The sequence below is a fragment of the Lepidothrix coronata genome, unplaced genomic scaffold (genome assembly GCF_001604755.1).
Source record: "Lepidothrix coronata isolate B3197 unplaced genomic scaffold, Lepidothrix_coronata-1.0 Scaffold1, whole genome shotgun sequence".
NCBI lineage: Eukaryota > Metazoa > Chordata > Aves > Passeriformes > Pipridae > Lepidothrix > Lepidothrix coronata.
The window spans coordinates 10,220,869-10,231,405 of record NW_016690181.1 but is presented as its reverse complement, the minus strand read 5'-3'; the positions used below and the strand labels follow the sequence as shown (position 1 = coordinate 10,231,405).

Sequence of the window (10,537 nt, the reverse complement as noted above, 5' to 3'; positions counted from 1 at the left end):
GCAGGGGCTGAGCCAGCTGCTTCTCGCAGCATCCCAAGCTTCGCCCAGTACCGGAGCAGCAGGCTGCTCTGCCTCCACTAAACAAGCTAATTATTGGAGGCTTCTGCTCCAAGTTCTTGAGGTTTCCTTGGGTTTTCGGGGGATGGGTAAGAAACGTGAGAGGAAGGGAAAAGCTTTCCCCTTCCACAAAAAGCTGAGGAGCCAGAAGTAGGCAAGATTTGGCACAGCTACATCGTAAGAACTGGGAAAAAGGCAGCCCCCCCTTAACAGCTTTCTCTGCCTCAAAACTTAGAATCACAGAATATCCTGAGTTGGAAGGGACCCCCAAGGATCACTGAGTCCAGCTCAGCCCTTCACAGGACACCCCAAGAATCACACCACGTGCCTGACAGTGTTGTCCAAATGCTTCTTGAACTCCTCTATGTTTGGTGTTGTGACCACTTCCCTGGGGACCATGTTCCAGAGCCTAACCACCCTCCAGGTGAGTAACCTTTTTCTAGTACCAATGTAAACCTCCCCTGACACAACTTCAGGTCATTCCCTCAGGTTCTTCCACTGGTTACCAGAGAGAAGAGATCAGTGTCTCCCCACTGACTTCCCCTCATGAGGAATTTGTATACTGTTATATACTACTCACCAAAACACACACAGTTGCTTGCCTTTGCTAACCTTCCCTCAACCTTTTTTCTCCATATGCGTCTAAGCTCACCAAAGCACGTACCTTTGGTCAGGGCAACTGCAATTTTCAGTAGTGCTTCTGCACAAGCAAGCCCATAGTGTATCAGCTCACCACAGAGCACCACTGGGTGAAAGGCCAGTGCTAGCAGGAGATCAAAATAGCTTTCAGAAGCTGCAAAGATCCCCTTGTCATAAACAATACAGACTACAGTCATTCAAACAATTAATTATGAAAGTTTACAGGGATATCAAAAGCATCAGCATAACAAGAAGCAGACTGCTCAACTCAGAGCTACAAAGCAAGATCAGCAGGAGGGAGGTTTGGGGGATACAAAACAAAAAGCATAGATAGTTTTTTAATGGAAACAACATAGGGCAAAAGCGCTTCCTACAAAAGTTTAAAAAACTACTTAATTCATCACGGCATAAAGCTCTTTGGATTAGTTTTCTTATATCCAGTCAAAAGTTTCTCATTTGGGATACTATTATACCTGTCCTTAACAGCTCCCAGACTAAACAAAGCCAGGCTTTCTTCCCCATGGGAATTTCACCAATTATGTTAGTAGAGGTCATCCAAGAGGCCCCTCTCCTGTTCTTTCCACTCCAAATATCCTTTCAAATGATAGGCTGATACCCTCCTCACAGAGAGGCCATCCAGGTTGCAAGAATAGCTGTTCAATGCCTCAGTCTATTGCCTCACAGTCAGGTGACTGAAGTAACCAAATTCAGCAGGTAACCCTTGTATAAATCTAATATTTGAGGTGAAGTTAGGCATCACACTCCAGCCTCTACAGACAGAGTGCTTTTTCATTAAATGTTTGTGCTTTCCTTTCATCAGATAGGCAGGAGTACAGCTTTATCTTCCTTTCAGGTCCTGCCCTGGAGCCCACCACCTCACCTAGCTGCCAGGAACTACCCTTAATATATATTAGCTGACTCTGGAGCACCTAAAGAATTAACCTTCCTTATCTCAAGTCCTCTGCTCATGCCCACCCTTCTCTCTCTTCCTCTCATAACTGTACTTGCTTTTGTAATTTCCTTCCTCCCTTATGTTTGATATGGTTACATAAGCCCTGTCAGCCCTCATCTCCTCCACCTGGAGAAGTGAGCACTGGCACACCTGCACTGTGACTCTCTTAAAGGCCCTTAACACCAAGATGATCATAGTGCTTTCACCCCATGCTCCTGATGACACAGAAAGGTATTTTCACGTAGTTGAACCCAAAGAAAACATCATGTCTTGCCTTTTCCAGAACAGGGATTGTTCTGCAGAAGAACCAGTCAATGGGCTGTGACTTTAGTGGAATTCTGTGGCAAAACCGAGCAGTGAACCTTGTTTGCAGATACCTCCCTAATGCTTGTAACTACAAGAACATCTTCATTCTCAAGCCAATGCTGCTCCCTTTTTTTGGCCTTTCACAAACCTTAATGTTCCTAGCATATCTGGAAAACAGAAACAACAGTGCTGTGACAATGCTGGGGTTAGTTTCACTGGATTTCTCAACAGCAATCTCATCCTGAGTTGTTTACATCACTCTGCCTTGGCCCTCAAGGTTACTTATTTGAGTAGGTTAATGCTGCCCTGCTGAAACAGGTTGATGAAATGAACCATGTGAACACTAATCTCTTGTGAAGTGCTGCCTGGGCACTGGCACGAGTAGGCTGGCAAACAACTGTGTTTTTCTCAAAAATAAATTAACTCCCTAAACTAATCTTTATCCCCCTTAATAAGAAAGTACCATAGTTCTGCTATTGCTCACAATGAGGCAATAAGCCAGATCAGCGAGATTTACAAGGCAGCTTTTCATGTGTATCAAACTCCTATTGGAACATTGCAAGTTCACTCATGCCCTTACATGTTGAGATGCCACTGAGGCAGCTTTGTGTGCAATCTCTTGTTGTTGGTTTATTTTCTAGCCTAAGGAATGGTGAGCAGTTAGTACATATGAGATAAGAATGTACAAGCAAACAATCCCTATTTGTTTTTTTCAGGTAGGACCCTGGTTGATACCAGCCATTGGGAATTCAAGGGAAGATGACAGGCAGTCTGCTACAGACTTCTGAATGTTACTTTAATACTGTTGCCCATAGTCAGCAAGACTAGTGTAGTGGTCACGAAGCCCATCTTGAGTTGGACTTTGCATCACTGGAAAGCCTGACTCTGATGTCTTTTTCTCACCTGTGATGTTTGTGTGTATCAGGCCATTCCATGACAAACGCTTGGCACTTGCTTCATAGGAGCATCTCCTGAGGCAAAGGATTGGTCCCCTTGTCCTACTCCTTGGGATTGAATTTTCCTTCTTGGAAAGCTACAACAGATATCTCTCCCCTACGTAAGTCGCACATACCAAGTTCAGGAGCCTGTGCGCATGTAGCAGCTTGCAAAATTGGGCCTTAGTAGTAAGAGTGAAACGTTTTGAGAAGTGAAACAATTTGAGAGTGGCCCCAGGGAGCCGTTGCTTATTGCTTTACAGTAGTGTCCAGGACGTTCTCCCTGCCTTCCAAGTAGTGAAGATGTCACGTTACTCTCCCTGGCCCATGGTGTTAGCAATGATTTTCAGGCAGAGCTGATTTGAGATGCAGCATTTGTGTCCTACTGAGGAAAGCTCACACAATTCAACGTCAAGCCTATGACTAAATCACTCTCTCCTGCTGTCATTTTGGTAATGATCAGTTACCAGTGTAATCTCCAGGCACAAAACTATCTTCCCCTTTCTCTTCTCTTCAATGCCCTTGAACCTTTCTTTATGAAGAATTGAGGACAAATTAGTTCTAACTAAAATTGATTCTTCAAGGGGAAGGACTAGGCCACAAGTCGAAGTGTTTGCAGGCACTAGTTTTCTCTGACAGCATTGTGGAATAAACACATCCACCCCATCAGTACCCTTGCCTTTGGAAATCATTGCTAAGTCTGAAAAGGCATAAGTGACACTTGAAAATTCAGAACAGTGACTACAGAGCAGGTAGGAATCTCAGCTCCTTCATATCTGAAGCTCATTGAAACCAGCAGAATGGAGTGGTTAACTCCATCCAGCACACCTAACAAGTCTGCGACAGACTTTCAGGCACATCACTGCTCATATACAAAACCATCAGGTGACAACTGTTTCACAAAGAGGTAAGGGGAAAGAAGGCTTAATAGGTTTTGATTTTGCTTTTGGAAGAAACATTTACCATGCAGAGGTTTTAGCCAATTTTGTAAAACGTATGAAATCTTGGAGCAGAGCTGTGCCCTGACCTTCTCGAGGAACACCTAGGAGGTGCTTATGTTACAAACTCTGGTTCCCTGAGATAATGTAGCAAGTGCTGTATTTTCTGAGAGCTGCCCCCCAAAATTTCTTCTCTAAGCAGTTTACCAAATGAGCTGTCCTTTTTCTCATAGCAGATTGAGCTACAGTAGTTTTCATTAAAATTATGCACTTTCAGGAAGGAATTTAAAAGTATTACGAGGACAACCAGCACAGAATCAGGTCCATAACTCAAGGTTTAACAGGTCACACAGAGAAGACAGACAAAAATAGGGTGAAGAAACAATTTATCTAGCTGTAGTTGTACTCCTCCCCTCAATCTCAATAGCCAGCAGCTGGCACCACAGATTTCAGTGTCATCCCACAGGCCTGGGCACAGCAAACTCATTGAATAGCTCAGTGCCATTGAAACAAATTCCTTTGTATGTGGAAAAACCCTGCTGACTGGTGTGACAGGGCCATCCCTTCCTGAGAAAACATCAACTTTGCTATTGCAGCAGCCAAGCAAGGCAATATGGGGCAAGGAGGATACCTCTCAGTAAAGTCATATCAAAGAACCACTCTTTTCCAGTAACCTGAAATGGAGAAACCACCACAGAAAGAAACACAGGTATACCTGCACCCCTCACAGGGCTGAACCACTGCCATTATTACAAGTCTGACAGAGAACTACAGCGAACATGAGTGTTTTTCATTACTACCAGATCACCATGATAGGACTTAAGAGCCAAAGTAGATGAAAGGTATTGGCACTGTTACCTCCTGTAGTTTTTTCTTGCAGCAGGCACAGAAGGGCAGCAAGGGTTAGTTGCTTAAATCATGGCCATTTTGAGGCTCTTTCAACTGCTCTCTTCCTTGGCTGCTGTGAAGTATTGGGCGTTTCCTCTCAGTGCACCACAGGGAGATAAAATAGTTTTTTCCTACTTGGATTTCACCCATCTCTCCTCTCAGAAGTACTTGCCATGCTTAGTCCAGTGAGTCATAAAGAACACAGCTGTATCAGCTAGTGCTTTTTTTTTTCCTCCCAAAACAACATTAGAAGAGCTCCACAGTACACACTGCTCCAGGACACCTTTGTGACACCACCTGTGCAAACCTGGCATGGGAAGATCATCACTGGTGTAGTTTGTACTCTCTAACACTGACAGATTACTTCCACAAGAAGTCTGGGTAAGTTGCCTGCCAAAACCGTCTTCTAGCAGAAGACACTTACAAATAAAGCAAAATTTACTGTCCTCCCAACCTGATGAATTCTGGGCACACCAGAGATCAGCTTCAGTTCTCCAAAACCACCACTGACATGTAAGTTTCTCTTTGTTTAGATCAGGGTGATTCATATCCTGATAGCTCAGCTACCCCGAGAACAGCCGTACAGCAGGAAGGGCATCTTTACACTCATCTCAGTGCAGTATGGGGTTTTTTTCTTAAGAGATTGTGTTAAGCATATGGATATAACATGAAACTCAAGCAGTCAAGCATTTTATTGGTACTGTCCCTAGATCTTAGAAATCTAGCACAGTGATGAAATAGGTCCTTTTAAAATATTAAAAAAAAAAAAACCTCTGAAATTATGTTTCTGACTAATCCAGACCTGATGTACGTTCAGTTTCATGTTCTGGAATTGAAAAAACAGATCCTCAAAAATAGTCCTATTATTGATGAATACATGGGACTCTTTACTGGGAGAAAGTTAACATCAGGTAGATTCCACTTCCACATACTGTTTAAGAAACACTAGTGTCAAAACAAGCATCCAGGTTCACACAAGCTTTGCCATTTCCTCAGTACTCTAATAGCTGAGTCCAATGGCTTGGCAGAAAATTCACACACCTGTTGCAGACAGATAAAAATCAAAGCCTGTCAGAGCTATTTTAAGAACGGCTGTCTGAATCCAACAGCACTTGTATGGTAATAATAATAAACTCAAAAACATTTAAAACAAAGCATTTTAATAATTTCTCTATAACAAATAATTAATCAAATAGGCCAAATCCCATGTCATCATCAGATTCTTCAGATTCTTCTTTCTTCTCCTCCTTTTTCTCCTCAGCTGAAGGAAAAAAAGACCAAGCAAATGGTCAGTATAAACACTTTTTGCACCACAGATTTTCACGATACAAGTTTTGGTGACCTCAGCTCCTGTATTATTGACACTTCAGTCTCCATGGTTCATCCCAACCCCTTTCAACAGCCAAATACAAACACCGAGGGGACACAGACACTATTGCAGGGATGTGCTTTATGCCACCAAAGTCTGTTTGATTCTCGGTTCTAAGCCAGACAAAGAGCAAATGCTTCTGATTGCCCAAAGGAAAAGGAACTGTTCAGTTTACATGTCCATCACGTACTGAACTGCCAAAGTGAACAAGCCTTGAAATTTGAACTAAAGGAGCTGTCCGTGCCTCTCCACTCATACTCACCAGCAGCAGGGGCAGCAGCTGCAGCAGGGGCAGCAGAGCCCCCTCCAGCAGAGACTGCCACTGCTCCCCCAGCCGGCATGCTGGCAAGTTTTCCGTTACCTGAGAGGGACAGAAGAGAAAGTATTTACACGCTCATCCCAAGCACGGAGGTCGGGGGAAATGGAAGAGAAATGACAGTGCAGAAAAAACAGATCCTGTCTCATGGACTGAACCTGTCACTATTTGCTGAAAGGAACAAGAGACTGCACCCTGATAAATATATTCTCTGAGAAACACTCAGCAGTTTTAAACTTCACAAAGGCTTATGCCAAGAACACAGACAGCACATTATTGGTAAGTTTTCTTCTGTACACAAAGTGCCCTATTTTTCCTCCAGAACCTGGCATATAAAAATAGTAGCAAACATCCAATTTTGCACACCCATGAAGACTGTTCTCTGAATACAGCACAGTAGCCCAGAAATTGATAATATACCCCTGAAGTACCATATTGGCAGCACTGGCTTTCCCCCCTCACCTTTTTTTTTTAAGGGTATAGAGAACCCTGAGGGCATGACTGGATCACACAGGAGAGAAGGGGAAAGACGTATTTATGGCAAAGAGGACAGTATTTTAAACAAATTCCCCAGCATGCTATGAACACTGTTGCATCTCCTTTGAGACTCCTGATTTATGCTCTTATTTGGAAAGCCTACTAGTTCTCTGGCATCTGTCTTTCACATACCAAGGCTCCCTTGGCATTCAGAGGTCATGTACACACCGTGTTTGCCTGTATTCCAATTTCTGGGAATCAGTTTCTAAATAATTCCGTGTTACTTCAAGCTCTAATAAAATAGCAAAGTAAACAAACATGTTTCATATGCATGTCAGTATGTTCTGACAAACAATTTACTTAAAGTATTATAGGAGGGGATAGCATAAGTGTGTTGTAAGCTCATGCACAATAGCTCTCTTAGGTCTTCAGATCACGTCGACAGAAGTGTCCACGTGACCTCACAGCAAAGCCAGGCAAAGTCCTGGCAACCTTTAAGCAAAAATATGCCTAAAAGTTCCCTTGTGCCTACACACTTGCAAAAAAATAAAAATTCATTAATCAGAAACCTTTGCACTACCTCAGCTCTGCTTTACTTCAGCCCTATGACCCAGTCAATTCATGCTAAAAGTTCCATCTTTAACCAATTCATGTTAAAAGTTCCAGCTTTGGTAAGAGCACAAGTTTCTATGGAAATCAGCACTCAAGAGTCCTATCTCAGGAAAAAGGAAATGCCAGACTTGAGGAGCTCTAGAAGAGAGGTGCACTGGAGAGGCTTGTGCTCCTCACAGAGGGTGTAACTGTGCCCCCCATACCAACTCACACTGTGTTCTTTACCTTTTACATCATTAGTGCACACAAGTGGGCAAACACAAAAAATCCAGAGACCCTGAAGGAAAGCTGACTCTTTCTCCAGTCAACATGTCCAGAAAACTACATCATGAGCAGACCACCAGTAAGCTCATACATGCTTAAGTTCTCCAGTTTAATGTGGTCCACAAGCGAAACCCAGCAGGTACTGGCACTGACCTGCAGGGAATTAGAATGGACCTGGATTTCAGCCAATTCAGCTGCAATCCAGCATGGAAGTCCTCAATTGCAAAGCTAAACGGACGAACAATCAAGGAGCTGGCAGCAGTTCCACATTCTCAGATCTAAGTTATCGAAGTTGCAGAGACAATTACCTGTAACATTCAGAGACTCTACTTACCCTGAGCAATTACATCTTCGATGTTTTTTCCATTCAGCTCACTAATAACCTGTGTAAATAAAGTTTAGAATGTTAATACTTTCAAACCAGCATGAGAATAAACTACATTTAATTAAGTTCTGATTAATCATCACATACAATGGCTACATCCTGATGTTTACACAGCCCCAAAGTTCTTTATTTCTCAGTGGAAGAAACAGGACATTGAAATGAAAACTTCCACCAAATCTTTTATACTTTTCTGTGAAAGCTTTTTCAAGAAATCTGTTACAGTAAATTCATAATGAATCTAAGGATCTTGCAGAAAGGAGGATACACAGATGTTGTGGAGCCAACTAGCAAACCCCACTAATGGTGTGTAAGTCACTGAGGGACTGTTAACATTTCTTGCTTAATGCCCCCTGGGAGGCTCTGGAGCACTGGGTCCTGTACCAAAACCACAAGGTCCCTTTCCCAGCCTTACCAAATGTTAACAAGCTGGCTATTGTATAAAACACAAACCCAAACATTGCTAAAGCAAGCAAGTACTTTAAAATAATACCCCAGACCTTACTGGTGAGTCCTGGCTATCAAGAGTCAGTGCTGAACACTGCTGAGTAGCCAAAGCCAAAGGACTTCAACCAAGAGTTTTCCAACAGGCACCTCCTGCTCACAGGGAGCGTGGGACATGTGAAACTCTGTGCCTGCGTTCTTGCTCCATCCAGGAGGAAGGTGCTCTTGAGACTTCACTACATTTACACTGGCTTAAGATACAGCCAATGCAAATAGAAAAGGATTAATTATGATCAAAACAAATTCCAGATATTGGAGGATCACAGAAAGCAATTAATTTATGAAGGTATTAAACCTAAACAAGACAAAAACATAAGACCTGGCACTTAAACAGGAGCATCATGAGTTCAAACCAACATCCCAAACCATGAAAAGGATGCTGTCAGCTCAGCCAACCCATTGTCTGGTTGAGCCTCTAGTAAAACACTGTTTCCAACTGGGAAAATAACTTCTTTTTACCTCTACCTCCACATACAAGTACGGGGTAGGTGATGAGATTATTTTATTGGTTCTTTTTTTCCTTTTTCCCAAGGCCATTAATTTTTTAAGTCCCCAATGCTGAAAATCTGTTTTATTACATGAAAAATTCCAGTTAAAATACTCTCTTCTTCAAAAGTCTATCTTTCAACAAAATCATTTCAGCATTTATTTTCCAAATCTTCCTACATCTTAGTATCAAATACCTTTAAAGTCCACGTTAGGATTTGCCTATGTTTCTTGGTGAAGAAACAAATGGTGCTTTGCAGTACACTAAGAATGTATGACTGAAAACCAGGCCTTCAGAAGTGTTAGTTCAGAATCAATACTGACCAGAAACTAAAATCAAACAGGAAGTGCAGACTACACATGATGTCAGAACAGAACTTATTTTCAATGTGTACTCATTTGTAGCCACCATCTCACTGAGAACGATTAGACTGAACAACCAAAAGTCAGCAACAACTGACAAGAGGCCTTTGTGGAGGACAGGTGTTGAATAAGAAAACCAGACTTCTAACTAAAGTTGTAAAAACAGCTGTGATTGGCTCAGTAGCGTTTTAGAAATCACACACGTAAGGGCCACCGAACATCACATCGGCACAAAGTAAGGGCAGATCAACAGCGAGGCAACCGGAACACTGAAGCCAAAGGATCAACTCCAATGTCTGGCGCTGGCTGGGACTCGACCACCTGGAATTAAGAGGCAACGCCACCTTGTTCATGCGTTCATCGTCCGTCTCGATGCCGACGCTGTCGAGGATCTTCTTCAAGTCCTTGGACGTAGGGGACTCGTTGCCCCCGAGCACAGCGAGGAGATAAGCAGCGACGTAACGCATCCTGCAACACAGGAGAGCGGCGTCCTCAGAGCCCACGGCCCAGGGCGGGCCCAGGGGAGCCCATGCCCGCTACAGCGCTCTGGCTTCGCTTGCACAGGAGCACCCGCGCACCCTGCACTCTGCCCGCCCTCTGCCAACACGGAGCCCGCACACGGCGGTCCGGCAAACGCTCCCGCTCTGCGCCGAGGGACTGCAGCGTTCGGCTCAGCCCGTCCCGTTCCTCCGTCAGCCCCGGCCCAGCCCCAGGCCCGAGAGCACATGGCCGCCATTCCCCCCCGCCCGCAGTGCTCGTTCCCGAGCCCCGCCGGCGGCCGCGGGCTGAGGCGGGTGGGCCGGGCGCGACCATTCCCGCGGGTGGGGGTAGGGGGGGGAGCCCCGCGCACTCACTTTGTCTGCGGCGGCGGGACACGGGCCTAGGGCGTGCGCTCGCGAGGGCCGCGCGGCAAGGAAAGGGAAGGGGCGGAGCCTCGGCAACGCCTTCTTCCCGACACTCCTCAACAACGAGCGCTGCCATTGGGCCGCGCCCGCGGCGCGCGGGCGGACCAATGGGGAGCAGCGAGCGCGGCCGCGGGGAGCGCGGCC

The 10,537-nt window shown here is 44.7% G+C and overlaps 1 protein-coding gene across 1 annotated transcript; it reads right to left on the bottom strand.

Annotated features, from left to right (window-relative positions):
• Positions 1 to 5,854: 5,854 nt before the first annotated feature.
• On the bottom strand, positions 5,855 to 10,456 carry RPLP2 (ribosomal protein lateral stalk subunit P2). The gene is made up of 5 exons (XM_017812566.1): positions 10,343 to 10,456; positions 9,833 to 9,956; positions 8,088 to 8,136; positions 6,347 to 6,445; positions 5,855 to 5,976 (listed from the first exon to the last, which is right to left on the bottom strand). The coding sequence occupies exons 2-5, from the start codon at positions 9,953 to 9,955 to the stop codon at positions 5,900 to 5,902; spliced, it is 348 nt and encodes a 115-aa protein (XP_017668055.1). The 5' UTR covers position 9,956; positions 10,343 to 10,456; the 3' UTR covers positions 5,855 to 5,899.
• Between the last annotated feature and the right edge of the window lie 81 nt (positions 10,457 to 10,537).